Source organism: Bison bison, unplaced genomic scaffold (genome assembly GCF_000754665.1).
Source record: "Bison bison bison isolate TAMUID 2011002044 unplaced genomic scaffold, Bison_UMD1.0 scf7180017864375, whole genome shotgun sequence".
Classification (NCBI taxonomy): Eukaryota; Metazoa; Chordata; class Mammalia; order Artiodactyla; family Bovidae; genus Bison; species Bison bison.
Genome location: NW_011494947.1, coordinates 769,080 through 788,382, shown reverse-complemented (window position 1 = coordinate 788,382; position 19,303 = coordinate 769,080). Strand labels below are relative to the sequence as shown.

General features: G+C 50.7%; 1 protein-coding gene across 2 annotated transcripts in view; it reads right to left on the bottom strand.

Annotated features, from left to right (window-relative positions):
* AK8 (adenylate kinase 8) overlaps positions 1–19,303 on the bottom strand; it is a 138,102-nt gene that overhangs the window by 83,754 nt on the left and 35,045 nt on the right. For both annotated transcript variants that reach the window (XM_010856769.1, XM_010856768.1), the window contains exons 6-8: positions 1,944–2,025; positions 1,327–1,398; positions 648–848 (exon numbers count right to left, since the gene is read on the bottom strand). In XM_010856769.1, the coding sequence (XP_010855071.1) occupies positions 648–848; positions 1,327–1,398; positions 1,944–2,025 (355 nt within the window). The remainder of the gene's footprint in view (positions 1–647; positions 849–1,326; positions 1,399–1,943; positions 2,026–19,303) is intronic.

Sequence of the window (19,303 nt, the reverse complement as noted above, 5' to 3'; positions counted from 1 at the left end):
GTGAACACCTGCTACTGGCCCTGAGGCAGGCGTGCCCTCGGGGCTGCCCCCGCTTCCCCGACGGGCTCAGGACGCCTGCTGGCGCTTCTGTTGTTGTTTTCTTGTGGTGCTGGTGGGTTTGGTTTGTACGTTTGTTTATTTAATTTTTATACATTTTCTTTTTCTCCTTGATCCTCAGAGCAAGATTTCTTCTTTTTTCTTTTAAAGACTTTTTATGTGAACCTTTTAAAAAAATGTATTTATGTATTTATTAAATATTTACTTATTTAATTTGGCTGCTCTAGGTTGTAGTTGCAGCGTGTGGGATCTAGTTCCCTGCCCAGGGATCAAACCCGGGCCCCCTGCACTGGAGGGCAAAGTCCCGACCACTAGACCACCAGGGATGTCCCAGGGCAAGGCTGCGCGCTCCTTGCCCTCCCACCCCATCCCTGCCTCTCCTCGCGCCACTGTCAAGTCCGATGACCACTCAGGGTGTAGAGTATTAGCCCAGGGTCTCTGAGGGGGACGCTCTTGGCAACCCCACGCTTGTTTCTGGGCAGGGATCCTGGGCCACCCACAACTTGACTCCCCTGCTCCCAGGCACACCCTGGACGCTGCCCGATGAAGTGACACGGGATGAGACGAGTGGAGGGGCCGTCTGGGTTTACCCTGGTAGAAGACGTCCACGCAGGGCTGGTCGGCGCTGATGACCTTCAGGATCTTGGGGTACGAGGGGAGGATCCTGACGATGTTCCTGTGATACTCGAGCAGCTTCCGCGCCGTCTCCCCCTCGAAGATGCCTGCAGGCACCATCAGTCGGTTCTGGATTTCCGACTCGGGGGGCCAGTCGAAGGTGGTGTGATAGATCTCTGCCGGAGAGAGGGGCGCGGCGGTTAGAGTCACCCGCCCGTGCTGGAAGCACAGCCTGCAGGTCCCAGGGACGCCTGTCCGCCCCCCGGGTCCGCCCACCCCAAGGGTGGCTTCAGCCTGCTCCCCCGTTGCTGCTAGTAACAAACTGATGAGGGTGCTGGGGCGAGGGGAAGGGCGGCGCTGGCCTCCCGAGTGCTCGCTCTGTGCCAGGCACCCGCCCGCAGGCTCTCAGCCTTCTCACGGGGAGCGGGTCACAAGGCAGGGCTTGGGGCTCTCAGCCTCAAGTCCAGGTGAGAACACCAAGCCTCAGACACTGGGCAGCCCCTCCCACGTCCCACGGCTAGAAGGAGGCAGGGACCTCGGTCTGTCTGCTGCCCAAGCTGAGAGGGGTGCTCAGTGAGGGGTGGGGGCTGTGATTAGGATCTGAGACCTCTGAGATCCCACAGGGCAGGCGGACACAGGAGGAGACTGCCATACCTCCAGTCTGAGGGTCGATCCTCTTCCCCAAGTTTCTCTCAATCAGGACGGTGTCTGGAGCGCTCAGCACGACTGGGCAGAGAAGGAAAGAAGCCAAACCAGACACAGTGGGCAGCAGGACACTAAAACACCCACCACCTCCACACCCATCAACCCCTTAAGAGAGAGGTCAGAACACAGACATGGAATCTCAGGACAGAGGTCATCCATGCACGAACACTGCCTGCCGACCGCCTTCAGGGCCACCAATAACTGTGACATCCCTGTACAGAAGGCTTTTGCCACACTTGGGATTATTTCCTATAGAGAGCTTCTCAGTGGTTTCCAGCTTCCAGTGGTTTCTCAGAGTTTCCCATGGTTGAGATGGGGGCTTCCTGAAACAGGGAATCCCCAGGGTCAGAGCAAGACCCCAGGTTCCTCAGCACAAGCCCCGAGTGCATTTAGCTCTTGGAGAACTCGGCTGAGCGGTCCTCCTGGTTCCTGCCGGGTCACAGGCCCATCAACCCCTCTGCTGGATGGTGGCCCTGGGCTGAGGGTGGGCACTGAGGACCGCTGACACAGAACAGGCTGGGCGCTCACTCTCAGGGTCTGCAGCTCTGGTGGGCAGGGCTACTCACTGACGTGTCTTGGGGAGATGCCAAGGGTCTGGATCGTCAGAGCCTGCTCCCGCGTCTCAGGGATGCCGTCCAGAATCCAGCCCTAGAAAGAGGATGTGTAAAGAGGCTCACCTATGTTTACTTTTTCAGATTGGTGGGGGGCAGTTAATATAAAAAGAATATTGAGGCTTCCCTGGTTGGTCCAGTGGCTAAGACCCTGTGTTCCCAATGCAGGAGACCCAGGATCCATCCCCGGTCAGGAAACTAAGATCCTACATGCCAACAACTAAAAACCCACAGGCTGCCACAAAGACCCAGCACATCCAAATAAATAAAGAATAAAAATTTTTTAAAAAGGAATATAATATCATACCTTTCTAGAAAAACTGGAACTTCTAAGATAAGAAAAAATAAATGTTTCTGATAGCTGCATCAACCTTACTTAACAATCCCTCTCATAATGTCACATTCCCTTCTGAACCTGATGTTTGTGATGATAGTCACAACATAGAGATTTTCTGTCCTGACTTTTTGTTTCCATCCCACATTATAACCACACTGCATTTTTTTTTCACGTTGACCCACCTCTTCACTGGCCATATAACGTCCCACCGGTGAGCGGTCTCACTTACTGAACCACGCTCCGTGACTGGACATTTCCCCCACTGACCATTCGCACTATTATAATTATAACACTGTAAGGGACGTCTTTGTGTGTGGCTCTTTCCACATTTTGGATTATTTCCCAAAGACAGCTTCTCAGATGTGAGAGGCAAGGAACCATCAGGGGCAAAACAAAAGCCCACGAGTCCTGGATGAACAGAGCATTAGGAGGCCTGAGTCCAGGTTTCTGTTCCTGGTGAATTTGTTTTAGGGCTGAACTTCCTCAGGCACCTTCTTGGATCAGCTGGGGAGCCGGTTTAGATTTATTTTCATGAACCTTTCGGTCCGATTGTGAGGGTTACACACGAGTACTGCACACGATGTGGAAAACACTACAGGGTGGAAACAATAATGCTTGTCGCTGACTGACACCATCAACCCGCAACTAGCCACTGTTAACACTTTGGTGCATCTCCTGCCAGGCTTCACAGACGGATATCTTTTTTTCCTGGTTAGGGGTGGGGAAGGCAGTAGAGGGAGAAAAATCACACTGTACATACTATTTTGTAATCTGTTCTTTTCATATAGTGAGAACACTTCATGCACACTTTCCCACATCACAGAATTCTCCTCTCCTGGGAGTTTTTGCAGCTGCCAAGCATTGCATGAATTGACCTGCCAAATGCTAATGAATCACATACTGCTGCTCATTTAGTTTCATTCCACTACTTTAAAAAAAGGAAACAAAGCCATTTATTAGGGACTTTCTAGTGGTCCAGTAGTTAAGACTCCAGCTTCCACTGCAGCGGGTGCAGGCTCTCAATCCCTGGTCGGGGAACTAAGATCCCACGTGCATTTTGGTATGCACCCCTCCCCTCAAAAAAAAAAAAAAAAAAAACCCTGATAAATTTCTAAAAGTTGATACCTTCTTTTATCATTTTTGATACATTTTGCCACACCAAGCTACAAACTTGCCCATCAGTTTCTGAACCCAATGGTGGATCACCTGTTTAGTGTCCCTGCATCTTGGTCACTGTAAGGCTCTATCTCAGGGAAAATCTGTCCAGCAAGATAGCATAGTGTTGCTGTTTTAATTTGCATCTCTTTGAGCACTAATGAGGTTCAATATTTTTTCCATGTGTGCACTGGTTATTTGAAATTGCACTTTTCCAAAATGCCCATTCATGTCATCTATTCACTCTGCCCTTGGGGCTTTATCCTCTTATTTGTTCACAAGAGCTCTTTACATATTAAGAATATTAACTTATTTTGGCAACTGCTACCAGACACTCCTTGAGGCAAACAAAGCGACCAACATTTTCCACAGTTTGGCTTTGGCCTTTTAATTTTGCGTGTGTGTTTTTTAACACATAAGTTTATGGCCAAATCAATCAGTGCTGTTTTCTTCAGATTCTGGTGTTGAGTGGATGTATAAAAAGGCCCTTGTCACTGTAAAAGCTGGTAAATATTCACCTGCATTTAAACTGTGTTCTCTTAACAGTTTAATTCTTTACCCTGAAATAGTATATTTAATAGAGCCAGATTTTTTTTTTTTTTTCCAAAAATGATGTGGGCCTGACCTGACCATTTTTATGTGGATTTCCATCTATCCCAGGGTCATCTGTGAAACAGCCTGTCCTCTTCCCTCTGTTGGTTTAGTCGCTGAGTCATGTCTGACTCTTGTGACCCCATGGATAGCTGGCCAGGCTCCTCTGTCCATGCGATTTTCCAGGCAAGAATACTAGAGTGGGTTGCCATTTCCTTCTCCAGGGGATCTTCCAGACCCAGGAATTGAACCTGGGTCTCCTGCATTGCCAGTGGATTCTTTACCAACTGAGCTGCAAGGGAAGCCCCTCTTCCTTCTAAATAGAAAAAAATTTTAACACAGTCTACATGTCGGTGTGATGTTGGTTCTGGCATCTTTCTACCTGTAGACTGTTGTGTCAGACTCACACTGTTTAAATTACTGCTGTTTTATAATTTATTGTTCTATCTAGTAGGAGATGCTCCTCCTTCATTTTCTTTCTTTCTTTTTTTTTTACATTTGTTCCTCCAGGTAAACAGAAGACTATTTTGTTAAGTTCCAAAAATATAAATTCTACAAGGTTGGGAATGACATTAAATATAGAGATTAATTTATGGAGGATGGACATTTTTACAATATCATGTCAAAACATCTTCCTGGGAATTCCCTGGTAGTACAGTGGTTATGACGCAGCTCTCTACCTGACAGGGCTCCAGGTTCGATTCCTGGGCAAGGAACTAAGATTCTGTAAGTCACGTGACAAAAAAAATATATCTTCCCATTTGTTTATGTTGTTTTTCTCTTTTTTTGATGTCCCCCAATAATATTCACATTAAACAATTTCTAGAGTCTTTTCAAGTCCCTTGAGCCTAGAGTTATACATGTGTCTCAGTTGCTCAGTCGTATCCGGGTCTTATGACCCCATGGACTGTAGCCCGCCAGACCTCTCTGTCCATGGGATTTCCCAGGCAAGAACACTGGAATGGGTTGCCATTTCCTTCTCCAGGGGATCTTCTTTACCACTGAGCCACCTGGGAAGCCCTCACATATCTACTATTTAATGCCCTCAACTTGATGGTCAGATAAAGCAAGATTTGGAAGGGTGAAGTAAAGCCACTGATTATCTCAGGTCTGCCTTCCTTTCGGGGAGGTACAGTAAAAAAGCATAGCTTTATTCATTTACCAGGCAAGGGGGGACATAGCGTGCTCCTGCCCCCAAAAACTGGGTCCCCCTTAGATCTCCATTCTGCAGTGAGAGGTGTCAGGCAACCCCAAGCAGCTGCTCAGGTTTCTGAGGCTGGCTCCCAGAAGGGGGCTCCCCCCTGCCATAGGCCCCGCCCTCTCAGCAATGATAAGAACTTGGTTGCTTTAAGGTCAGAGATGGACTAATGGGATAAACTCAGACTCAAGGTCACTTGTAACTCATAACACCTGATGTATAGAACACCACGCGGTTGAGGGCAAGTCATGTCTTTCTTTAAAAAAAGGGGACAGGGTCACATTTTTTCAATATTGAAATGTTTAGGCTCCAGTAGCCTCAACTGACAGTTAAAAAAAAAAAAGCTAAACAAATTTACAGAGTAAAGAGTGTTGGAAAAATCAGGCACGCTTTCATTAATTTCTTAAATTATGCAGGAGAACACGCAGCCACGGAGGCCCTGGATTCTAGAACTAATGAAGCAAAAGTGAAAAAAAAAAAAATAGAAACCAAGATTTTTAACAGCCTTTTGCTCCCTCAAGTCCTTGTTATAGCCAGCCAAGTGTTGGCTGCAGCTCTTAAAAAAAGCAAACACCTACATATGTGTGCACCCTACAGGAACCAGGAGGTGTGGGGTCTGAAACCCGCCCCTTCAACTTACGGTTCTGAAAGCCGAACCCAAATGTTCTGAACTTTGGCTACTTTCAGACCCCTTCATTTTTACCGTATCTGGAAGGGAGGGAGCTGGAGCCCACTGACCACTTCTTCTAGGACTGGGGCGGGTAATTCTGTTTCAAATCCCGGTTTTGAAGCTGAAAGGAGGGTGGAACTCTGCCTTCGCTCAGCACCGAGAAAGACCTCCGCTTTTAATATTGCATTACTGAGCAATCATTATAATCTCACCCATAAATTTGCAGCTGATATCAGTATGTGGTCCAAAGCTTTTAGAACTATTCAGGGAAACAGCTCTCGCCGACTGGAGAAAGCGGGCCTTCCAATTACACAGGGAAAGTGCAGCAAAGTGAGGAACATCTTCCTAATTAGCTGGCCTCGCTCTTGCGTCATCCTGGTGCAGACGTGACATTTAAGGAGGGAGAAGGCGGGGCGGTGGGGGGGCTCGAAGCGAATCCCAGGCCACCTTGGCTCTCTGGGTCTACGCTTCCAGACTCAGGGAGATGGTCCAATCACCCAAGGTGCAAAGAAACGAGGTCCCTGGGGGACACACCTCCTTCCCCTTCCCCATCACCCTTACATCTATCTCAGCATTCAGATCTCAGCCTGCACGCTGCTTCCTCAGAAAGGCCTTCTCTGAGGAGCCAGTCTTAAGGAGTCACCCAGTCACTCTATCACATCATGTGTTGACCTCTTAAGGTGGCTCCCACACCCTGCTAGTCCCAGCCTCAGCTCGCCTGGGAAGGAAGGCTACAATGACCCAGGCCTCTACATCAGGGAGTGTGGCTTGTGGAGCGTCCTCGAGATGGAAGCCCCAGGCTTCGTGCCTGGAAAAGACCTTTCCCAGCGCTCTTCCCCGCTCGCTGCTTTTTAAAGCCGCACATTCATGCGGCTGTGCCAGGTCTTAGCTGCTGCATGGAGGTCTTCCATCTTTGTTGCAGCACGTGGGGCCTTCAGTTGCGGCACATGGCGATTTTACTTGTGGCACGTGAACCCTCAGGATGTGTTATGTGGCATCTAGTTCCCTGACCAGGGGTCAAACTCGGGGGTGTGGGGGGAGCGCAGAGTCTTAGCCACTGGACCACCAGGGAAGTCCCCCAGAGCTCCTCCCTTTGTAGAGGTTATTTGCAACTGCCCGGTGGCAAACGGAGCACACTTTCGAGGGGAAACAGCAATTCTGGTTGAGAGCAAGCTGCTGGCCGCAAATTCTGGCAAAGCAGGAAGTCATCCATCAGTCAGCAGCATCCGCACCCCGCCGTGATGGGATGCTGGTGAGCTGCGTCGTGAGGGTCGTGGGTCTGACTTCCAGGAGCGGCTGGATGCCGAGGTAGCAGTCAGTCCCTAATTAGAATACGTTATCCGTCTTCCTGACACTTCAGTGAAATGTCTATTCTGCTGCTCCGGAGCCGCAGCTTTGTTCCAAGCAGGCTAATTGATATTCCGAGGCCTTCGCTCGCCATACCCCCGTGGCTCGCTTCTGTTTTATCACACATCAAAAAGGCCGTATGCTCAGGGCACTCCTGCTCCGGCACAGAGCTGGAGGTCTGCACAGCTGCGTGGGGTTCGGTATCAGAGGAGGGACAAGCACCGAGCAGATGTCACAGATGGAAAAAAAAAAAAAAAAAGGGAAAGCAAAGCAGCCCGCCAGCCCAGGGAATGTGGCGGGGGGCCCCCGCAGAGCGTGGCCCACTCTGTGTGAACACTGGCCTCTCCTGCCCTCCTGACTATTATTAAAGTGCAATTAGCAACTTCACACCACAGGACTCTTGCCCTCTGAGCCCTTGGCCTGTTTGATGCGGTGCTTTTGTCTCCTCCTCTCTTCTCCAAAGACCAGAGTAGGGGCGCTCCCCTGGGTTCTCCGGAGGACACCCTGATTCCTGCTCCCAGCTCTGACTGCAGGCTCTGGAGGCTCTATCCTAGGGGTTCCCTGGAGCCGGAGGCCGATTTGTCAAGTCCCAGGGAGGCAATCTGAGGCTGAAGGTTTGTGTCTGATCAATCAGATCACTCAGCTCAAAGTCTGAATCGGGGACATGTTACAAGATGCCTCATAGGCCTGCCACCTCCCTCACTTTTTTCTGGTGAAATGTTGTACAGTTTCCCCACTGTCTAGAAGAGGGCGGAAAGGAGATTTTGATCAGCCAGAAAAGAAATGCATATTAAAAGATCCAGTTTGGGAAACTGATGTGTTTCAAGACAACTAGTGAGAAAGATGAGAGTATTTTGATGGTTACAAAAAAGTTGACATGACGTTGAGCCAGTATTGGTTCCTCTGGTTCAGACAGAAACACGCCAATCTTAGCCTGCCATGGCATCTTAGGATGGCTTCCATATTCAACTCATCTGAGAGATGACTAGCGGGAAGTTCGACTTTGAAGTTTAATCTCAAACAATAGGCAATGCCTGCCGGTGCCCCTGACTGGCACACCCTGCAGCGAGCGGGCTGCTCTGGAACTCGCCTGCTCGCTGGCTTGGCAGCCCCACGAGGCTCTGCCCAGCCGTCTTCAGTGCCTGTGTTCAGACAGGCTGAGGCGTGTGGGAGAGGTGTTTCCAAGTAACCAACGGAGCCGGGTTCCACCTATCTTGGCAAATCAGTGACACATGCCTGATGGTTTTCTAAACAAACACGAATCTGGGAAAATCCATACTCCTGGGTCCCGCTGGTTAAAAGCCACTGATCTCCAGGGTGCTGAAATTCGGTAAAACACAGATGTGAATGCTTAAGAGGTTTTTGTTGTTGTTGTTGTTCAGTCGCTAAGCCGTTTCTGACTCTGCAACCCCGTGGACTGCAGCACGCGAGGCTCCTCTGTTCTCCACTGTCTGCTGGAGTTTGCTCAGATACATGTCCAGAGTCAGTAATGCTATCTAATCATCTCAGCCTCTGTCGTCCCCTTCTCCTTTTGCCTACAGTCTTTCCCAGCATCAGGGTCTTTTCCAATGAGTCAGTTCTTCATGTCAGGTGGCCAAAGTACTGGAGCTTCAGCTTCAGCATCAGTCCTTCCAAAGAATATTCAGGGCTGATTTCCTTTAGGATGGACTGGTTTGATCTCCCTGCTGTCCAAGGGGCTCTCAAGGGTCTTCTCCAGGGGTTTGGGTTTTTTTGTTGTTGTTGTTCCCAAATAGCTAAAAAATGTTTTAAAATCAAATTCACATAAAAACGGACCAGTTCCACCACAGCTCCTCACCTGGGAGGATGCTGAGATGACCCACTGCAGAGAAACTTGCTTTGCTGAATCACGTTTAGTTTCCGGGTTCAGACACAGTGGGCAGTGGTTGAAAGCACAAAAAGTGGCTACCTCGACACCGTCCAGTTAACGGGTCTGTTCCTTCCAAACCCTTTAGAGCCTGCCTGTGGTGTAGACTCGTCTCTTCAGAAATAAGATGAGCCCATCAGGATGTCAGTTTACTGTGGTGCTGAAGAGCAGAGCCTCGGGAATCAGCCTCTACCACTGCTAGCCATAACTTTCAACACCTCTGGGCCTTGCTCTCCTTCTCTGCAAAATGCGGACACTAACAACGATCTACCCCATAGCTGCCGGGATGACTAAATGAGGAGTACAGCCAGACAAACAATGAGAAAACAAGCACGGTGCCTGGCGATGAAGAAACAGCCCAGGCTGCTAACTGGTTTTATTACTGTCATTATAATTCTGACCAAGACGAATTCTGTTCTTTCCCTCTACCCCCTTTCAAGAAGGCATCCCACTTAGGACTGTAGAAATTAATATAAAGAATTCATTTAAAAAGACAGTCTCAGGGATTTCCCTGGTGGTCCAGTGGTTAAGAATCCGCCTTGCAATGCGGGGGATTCACGTTTGATCCCTGGGCCAGGAGCAAGGATCCCACACTCCGCTGGGCAAGTAAGCCCGCATGCACCGCAGCTAGAGAAAGCCTGTCTGCCACAACAGAGACCCGCAGAGCCAAAATAATAAAGTAAAATAAATGAAAAGGCAATCTCTTGGAAAGAGCACTAACTGGCGTTCTGGATATGAACTGAGAAAAGCTTTCTAATTAACGAAGACTTGGGAAAAACACGTTTCGCTGAAAGTGAGGGAGTCTAGTGGACTGTGGCCTAGTGCAGACCCGCTCCCGGTGATCTGTTTGCCAGAGACTGACTGGGGGCCGCCCAGGGGAGCTTGCACCCCTGAAATCACAGTCGGGAGCCAACATGTGGGAAACAAGCCTGAGGGCCCCTTCATTCTCCTGTTCATCCATCCATTCGCCCACCAGCACATTTATCCATGCTGCGTGCAGAACACTGTGTTTTCATACCAAAAAGTTCAGAAGCCCTTGGTTGGAGGGCTTATCCGCTAGGCAGCCCTGGGGGTGATCGGTCACTCATTCATTCAACTACCTACCCCCAAATCTGGCTGACCCAACTCTGGTCACATAGGGCTCTTTTCTAATTGGTTGTGGACTGTGCAAGGCACTGAATATCACCTATAAAATAAGAGGATTGGAAGAGGTAACTTCTAGCAAAGACAATTATGGTTTAACAAAGACATTTTGAGAGTAAACAGCCCGCTGTTCATAATTACGCAGGGAAAAAGGCATCAACCAGGAAGAGGGACTGTCCTGCCTCTGAGGGTCTTTGCACATGAAAACATCATAATTTACTTGCAACCCTGCAGACTGATTCTCCTATGAAATTCTGCCAGCTCCCCAAAATCATGAAAAGAAGAGGGAAACCCCCACCAGGCAGTGGGGGCAGAGCTTGGTGGGGGTTTACATTTACCAGGTCTGATCAACACCTGAAATGACTCCTCTCCCAGGGCATTCCAAAGGGCACCCTGAAGGTCGAGTGCTGGGTCCAAGCTGGGTGTGCATGTCTGCCTAGAGTCCTGGCTTCGTTCTCAGAAGTTGCAAGCCCAGACTCCACTGACCCCAGGTGGCTCCTCGGACCTCATCACTCCTTCTCCATTCCAAATCCACTGATGCAGGCGCGGCTCTGAGCCAAGCAGCCAGCCCCTTGATTTCCACTTCCTCCTCGAGCTGCAGCTCCCTCCCCCTTGTCCTGGGACCCCCACACCCACCCTTGGGGCAGGGAAAGCACTGGCCACGGGCTCTAAGCCTGTAGCCTTGTGATCATGAATTACCCAAAACCTGAGTCTCAGTATCCTCAACTGCAAAATGGGGGCAGTCAGACCCTCTAAGAAAAAGTCCCTGCAGTGACTGCGTCGGATTATTAACGAGAAGCGGGATGACCAGCACCCGACCCGGAGCAGGTGCCTTTCTCCCCGCTAAGGACAATCTGTGGTGCAGGATCATGGGCGTTTCCACAAAACAGAGAGGCCGCGTCTCCACGCAGCTGATTACAAGGCTGCCGCTTCAGGCCCGGAGAGGCGGGCAGGACTCTGGCTGACGCTCAGGGCCCACGTCCACCAGGAGCAGCTGTCCCCTCACCCCCTACCTCGGTGGGGGCGGCCGCCATGGGTCACTTTCCTCTGTCCCGCTGTCCCTGGCATGTCCGCGTCACTTCCTTCAGCAGCTTGGGCTCTTTCCAGCCTCCGGCACCCAGCAAGCTTTTCAGGCCCCAGGACGAGGGGGAGAGAGCGCCAGCTCCAAGGGAGGGGTGGGAGTTGAGGGGCTGGCTGCTTGGCTCTGAGCCACGCCTGGATCAGTGGATTTGGAAAGGAGAGAGAGAGAGGCGAGGTCTAAGGAGTCACCTGGGCTCCGTGGACGCCGGGCCCTGCCACCTCTCACTCCCTCCGTCCCAGTCGGAACCACCTTCTTCCTCAGGCTCAGTGCCCTGGGACATTCACTCTCAACCCACGAGGAAGCCCAGACCACTTTCCACCCTTTCTAAGCTCATCTCAACTCAGGCCCGTGGTCTGCTGCCAGAGACTAGACCCTAGGGTGCCGCTCCAGGAAAAACCCAACCTGACCAAGTGTCGGAAGGAGAATGCGACGGGGCCTACTCCGGAGAACGAGACTTCATTAGTTGAGAGCCTAGTGAATTCCACACAGCCTCAACAAGTCAAAAGCACACTGAAAAACATATGCACATATGCTCTGGTATTCTAACCAATATGTTTATTTATAATTAACATTATAAGTGTGTCCTGTGCTGGGCTCAGTCGTGTTGGACTCTTTGAGACTCATTGGACTGTAGTCCGCCAGGTTCCTCTGTCTGTGGGACTTTTCAGGCAAGAACACTGGAGTGGTTGTCAGTAGTATGTATAATTCAAATTGGAGGTAGTTAAATGTTACAGATTATAGCTAAAAATCAATCATTTTAGTTTCTGCAATTCTTAAAACATGCTCTGAATGACAATGTTGAGCCAGCTGGGACCCCGGACCCGCACTTACCAGCCATAACAATTGATCTGCAAAGCGGGGATAATGCTGACATTATCAGCATCATCACCCTGGGGTTCAGGGTGAGGTGCCGTGACGGGCGGGAACTGCCGGCCCGAGGTCTGGCTGATGGTAGGTACTGGACGGACGACGGCAGCTGGCGTCGTTCCCAGCCTCGGGCACATGCCATGCTTTTCTGGGTTGACCCCTGACCGGAAAACTAAGTCACACCAAGAGCCTGGCACTGGGGAACTGAAGGTGCCCTTTGGCGCCGCCCTCCTGTGGGCCGTTTCCAGCTCTTGGGTGGGGCAGGCCCCCTGCTGCAGCCTCTGGATCCATCATCCAGCCAAGGGCGACATGGCTGGTGGGCCCAAGTCCAGTCCTGTCTCCAGTACCACTGGGCCTCTCCAGCGCTCTCTGGGGCTAGAACATTGGGCTCTGCCCCGCATTGCAGTCATCTCTTCTTCCTCCCTGACGGCAGCGAGAGGGGTCCTGAGAGCGTCAGGACCTGCTGCCCACACAGCACCCGGACACTGCTGCTCAGCGTGCAGACAGGGGGGCCACATGTGCCACCAACAAGCCTGACGTCACACCACAAAGGGTCCAGAAATACCCACAAGCAAGGGACCCACGAGGGGATCCTCACCGGGCTCCACCCGCACCCACCCTGGCCCCCAGAGCCCTGCTGCACAGCGCTGCACGCCAGAAGTTTTCCGAGTGGAGTTCAGACCCGCCCTCGGAGGCCCCGCCATCCTGGCTGCGTGTGGATAAGAGGAACACACAGCCCTGGGCCTCAGCAAAGCTGTGGATCAATAAACCCGCACTCCTCAGAGGCTGCGGGTGACATCTACCAACGCGTGAGCATCAGAACAACGCCAGGAAAATTCTGCATTCCCTCTGTCGGAGGACAGGAGCCCGGTAATTAATGCCAGCCCAATGACACCGCCAGGAGAAATAAAACAAACAGCGGGTGGTTCTGCAGACCAGAATCGGGCTCCTCCGCTCCAACAGCATTTCAACCATAAAATACGGACTCCCGTTATGGGCAGGGAAGCATAAATCTGAGAGCAAAGAGGGAAAAATAAACAAGACTCTAGAAACCTGCGAAGTAAATTTTAAACTTTTGGTTCCACAGTCAAAAGTATGCAGGACTTCCCTGGTGGTCCGGTGGTTAAGACTTCGCCTTCCAATGCAGGCAACATGAGTTCCATCGCTGGAGGGGGAAGCTAAGATACCACACGCCTCTCGGCCAGAAAACCAAAACATAAAACAGAAGCAACACTACAACAAATTCAGTAAAGACTTTTAAAATGGTCCACATCAAGTTAAAAAAAAAAAACCTTTAAAAAAAGTATGCTCCAGCATCACTTCCTTTCTCATGAAATAACTGAATGTCTCCAGTATATTGAATGAGATTAAAAAGAAGAATCCGCCTACAATGCAGGAGACTCCGGTTTGATTCCTGGGTCGGGAAGATCCCTGGAGAAAGCATAGGCTACCCACTCCAGTATACTTGGGCTTCCCTTGTGGCTCAGCTGGTAAAGAATCCGCCTGCAACGTGGGAAACCTGGGTTCAATCCCTAGGTTGGGAAGATCCCCTGGATAAAGGAAAGGCTACCCACTCCAGTATTCTGGCCTGGAGAATTCCATGGACTGTATAGTCCATGGGGTCACAAAGAGTCGGTCACAACTGAGCGACTTTCACTTTCAAAAAGAAGTTAACCTGTGAACACAAAGGCTCACTTGCCATTTTCTGTAAAGGAAAGGTCTCCACCTGGCATTGGTCACTGGGGGTGGGGGACGACCCCCCTTCCAATCTGCCTTGGGGATTTTCTCCAAGCAGGGGGTGTGGTCAGAGGTTTGCCTTCGGCGACGTCACTCCAGTTTAAGGAGGGAGATGACGTGGAGCAGACACTGAACTTGCAGGACATCTGTCTGGAAGAGCGAGCGGTTTCTCCTCCAGGCAACACACGTGTCTTTCCTTTACATCAGCAGCGGGTTTGGGTGCTGCAGCTTCCTGCTCTGCACAGCAGGAGGAATCAGCGCTAAAGGCCTGCCTGCACCGCTAGTGCCGGCCCGTGAAAGCGGGCACCGGTTCCTTCATTCTGTTGTCCCCCACAGGACCGAGGATGCTCCCTGCTGCACAGTAGTGCCCAGGAGTCTTGGGTGTAGAAACCTCACAGGACGGTGGTCCAGATCGCACAAGTGTGGCGGTGACTCCCCCAGCGTGTGCAGGGAAAGGCTGGTGAACCGCGAATGTACCTTCCTCCTGATGGACCCACTGTGGCCCCAGTACCCATGCAGGGCTTGGTTCTGGCCTTCATTTGCCTCCTTCCCGATCTTCGCCACCATCCCAGAGGCCGACGAGTCCTGAGGCACCGTGGCATTTTCTGAACTCGCTGAAGTCGGGGCCTGGCTATTGAAGTCTGGCCTGTCCCATTGAACAAACCACAGTCCTGGGGCGACAGGTTCTGCTTTTTGGGCCTTTGCTTTTGGTGGGGGCATTGGGAAGACTTCCTGACCCAGGGCTGGGGATGAGGAGATGATGGTTAGAACTCAGCACCCTGAACGCAGGCCTCTGCTTGGCCACCCTGGGGGAGGGGTGCGGGGAAACACAGATACAACAGGTGAGTCTGTGCTATCAGGGTGGGCTATCCACTTGGTGGGCGGGACTCCGAGCACCCTGGTTTGGGAAACGGAAAGGAGAGGTGCTGTGACATGGAGCACGACTGTGGAGGGCGCTGGCTGCCACGGGAGCCCCCAGCATGCTGACCCCTGCCTCACTCCCACTAAAGGCTGCTGCCCAGCCCGGCCCAGCCTGCAGGGGCTTCTGGCCTGATGCCCGGCAAGAAGCAACCCTAACCTCCGGAGCCCTGGAACTCCAGCCCACGTGGCAGTTCAGAGGAGGGAAGAAAAGCCGCGGCATGTGGACAGAAGCCAGGGCGGGGAAGCTCCAGCTGGCTCTGAGATGTCGCTGTTTGACCCCCAGGCCCTACAATTACTGCTAGCTCTCATCCTCATAGGTGCAGGACGCTGCAGAACTCACCAGAACAACAATTCTGGGATCACGCTGCGGGCTCACTGATGGGTTGGAGCCCACAGGACCCGGAGAGCAGAGGCCCCACCTTAGCGCCCAGGGAGACCGCGGAGGAGGCAGCTTCCTGCTGCTCTTGTCCATTCACCTCACCAGGAAAGCAGGTAACCCTGCCTCATGGGCCTCGGGCCAGGCTCGGGGCTGTACACTGGGCTGCACCCCCCAGAGCCCTCTCGGCCTACCTGCAGCTCCAGGGCGCCCACATCCAGCCACACCGGGGCCTGAGCAGATGCCCCCCGCCAGGTCCTGCTGCCACCCCCAGCCCAGGTATGCAAGGGCCAGCAGAGGTGGACATGAGCCATCTGCGGAGGCCTCTGCCTTTTCGGGGTGATGAAACACCCACTGTCTGATGAGCCTTTACAATGGGTCACACCCGTTCCCTCCCCACAGCCGGGGGAGGCGGCTGACCCTACATGCAAAGATTTCTTCTTTCCCTCCTGGACCAGATACGTCCGGACAGTCACATTCCGACTCGGTCTGGTCCTGGGGACACGGACATGCCTTTGTCAAAGAGCCAGCACAAGCTCACTGAGTCCTGGGCTACAGCCTGGCCTGGCAGCCAGGAGAAGGGCAGTCACACCTATCCTGGCCTGGCAGCCAGGAGAGGGCGGTCACACCTATCCTGGCCCACGGGTCCCTGATCTAGGCTAAGCCCTTCCCCCATCTGGGCCTCAGTTTCCCCTTTCAGAAAAGGTTTTAGGCACGAATATTTTCAAGAAATTTGTTTTTAAGAAAGTTGGTGAGACAAACTGAAATTCACCCACCAGGCACAGAGACTTCTACAAAACGCTGTTATTTACTATTTCAAAATCAAGTGTCTGAGTGGTCTGTCCTTGTCACAGTCGATTAGAGACAAGGAGGACACAGGGAGCCTCAGCACAGGATGCCAAGCCCCAAGCGAAGGCAGGTTCCCAAACACTGGAACCCCGGTCCTGGTGGTGCACTGGCTGAGCCTGGTCAAGCTAGAGAAGACCACACCAAACATGAGCCTTGAAAGCGCTGATAATGGAAAATAATCTCCAGACGTAATCATCTATTCCTACCGACAAAACTAGAACATTCACATTCCACAGAGCAGGCTTGATGGATTTTAAACACCTTCCCCTCCTTGGGCCAACAGCAAGTTGGGAACAGATTTCATGGAATTATGTGAATGGCATTCCCTTGTTCATTCATTTCATAGATATTTCCTGAGTCTGTACCCAGGTACCATGGGAGTTGCTGTGGGATTCTGTGATGACTGGCACAGATGGGACCTTGCCTTCACAGAGCTCACAGAGAAGAGAAGGGTGCTGTGGGCTCATGCAACAGTCTGCCTGAACAAGGGACTCTGCCCGGAGACTAAGAATCAAGAAGCAGCTGGCCAGCCACGAGGCAGGAGAGGTGGGCTGTCTCAATGAAGAGAACGTGGTGTGCTCGTTTTCTGTTGCTCTGTAACAAATGACCACAACCGTAGGCTTAAAACCGCACATCCACCCCATGGTGCCCATGGATGTGGAGTCCGAGCACTGCTGAGCTGGGCTCTCTGCTGGCCTCTTGGCCATCGAAGTGTGAGGGGACTGCACTTGCATCTGGAGGCCAAACTGGGGAAGAATTGCTTCCAGATCCAACTGCGTCCAAGCTCAGGCTGTGGAAGAACTTCCTTCCATGCTGCTCTGCGACTGAGGGCTCTAGTTCCTTGCTGGCTGGAGGCGGGGGCCTGCCACTGGGTCCTCCAGGAGGCCCCCACAGGCTTCTTCAACACAGTGGCCAGCCAGAGATGCTTTCTCTCTCATCTGCTAAGGTGAAGTCTTAGATAATGCAATGCAACCACACCAGAGGCTTCCCTGGTTGCTCTGTGGTGAAGAACCCGCCTGCCAATATAGGAGACTGGGCTCGATCCCAGGGTCAGGAAGAGCCCCTGGAGAAGGGAATGGCCACTGACTCCAGTATTCTTGCCTGGAGAATTTCATGGACAGAGGAGCCTGGTGGGCTATAGTCCATGGAGTTGCAAGAGTCAGACACGACTGAGCAATTAACACATATACACACAGTCCAGCAATCCCACTCTGGGCATATATTCATGCGCCCCAATGTTCATTGCAGCACTGTTCACAATAGCCAAGACACGGAAGCAGCCGAAATGTCCATCAACGGAGGAATGGATAAAGATGTGGTGTGCAGCCATAAAAAAGAATAAAATAACGCCACTTGCAGCAACATGGACGGACCTAGAGAGTATTTGAAGTAAGTCAGAAAGAGAAAGACAAATACTGTATGAAATCACTCATAGATGGAATCTGATTTTTAAAAAGCATACAAATGGACTAATTCACAAAACAGAAACAGATTTACAGATATCAAAAGCAAACTTCCGGTCACCAAAGAGGAGATGTGGGGGGAGGATGAATCAGGAGGCTGGGATGGACAGAAACACGCTGCTGCACACAGGACAGACAACCAACAAGGACCTACTGTGTCGCACAGGGAGCTCTGCTCAGTGCTCTGTGATAACCCATAGGAGAAAAGACTCTAAAAAAGAATTAACAAACATATATGTGTAACTGAATCACTTTGCTGTACATCTGAAACTAACACAACATTGGAACTCAACTATGCTCCAGTTAAAAAATGAAAAAACAAATTGGTACCATAACTCAAAAAAAAAAAATAAAGACAAATACTTCTCTAAGTATAAAATAATCTTCTGAAGAACATGCTCTCCAGAGAGTATCAACATCTCTCCAGGAGGGGAGCCAGGTGGCTGCGGGACAGGAGTTTGAGGAAGACTGGGAACATTTTGAATTTTGAACCGTGTGAACAATCTGCCTTACAAATAGCTGTGAAAAGAAGGGAAACAAAAAGCAAAGGAGAAAAGGAAAGATATACCCATTTGAATGCAGAGTTCCAAAGAATAGCAAGGAGGGATAAGAAAGCCTTCCTCAGCGATCAGTGCAAAGAAATAGAGGAAAACAATAGAATGGGAAAGACTAAAGATCCTTCAAGAAAATTAGAGATACCAACGGAACATTTCATGAAAAGATGGGCTCAATAAAGGACAGAAATGGTAGGGACCTAACAGAAGCAGAAGATATTAAGAAAAGGTGGCAAGAATACACAGAAGAACTGTACAAAAAAGATCTTCACGACCCAGATAATCACAATGATGTGATCACTCACCTAGAGCCAGACATCCTGGAATGTGAAGTCAAGTGGGCCTTAGGAAGCATCACTATGAACAAAGTTAGTGGAGGTGATGGAATTCCAGTGGAGCTATTTCAAATCCTGAAGGATGATGCTGTGAAAGTGCTGCACTCAATATGCCAGCAAATTTGGAAAATTCAGCAGTGACCACAGGACTGGAAAAGGTCAGTTTTCATTCCAATCCCAAAGAAAGGCAATGCCAAAGAATGCTCAAACTACCGCACAATTGCACTCATCTCACATGCTAGTAAAGTAATGCTCAAAATTCTCCAAGCCAGGCTTCAGCAATGCATGAACCATGAACTTCCAGATGTTCAAGCTGGTTTTAGAAAAGGCAGAGGAACCAGAGATCAAATTGCCAACATCCGCTGGATCATCGAAAAAGCAAGACAGTTCCAGAAAAACATCTATGCCAAAGCCTTTGACTGTGTGGATCACAATAAACTATGGAAAATTCTTCAAGAGATGGGAATACCAGACCACCTGACCTGCCTCTTGAGAAACCTGTAAGCAGGTCAGGAAGCAACAGTTAGAACTGGACATGGAACAACAGACTAGTTCCAAATAGGAAAAGGAGTATGTCAAGGCTGTATATTGTCACCCTGCCAATTTAACTTATATGCAGAGTACATCATGAGAAACGCTGGACTGGAAGAAGCACGAGCTGGAATCAAGATTGCTGGGAGAAATATCAATAACCTCAGATATGCAGATGACACCACCCTTATGGCAGAAAGTGAAGAAGAACTAAAGAGAAAGAGCCTCTTGATGAAAGTGAAAGAGGAGTGTAGAAAAAAGTTGGACTTAAAAGC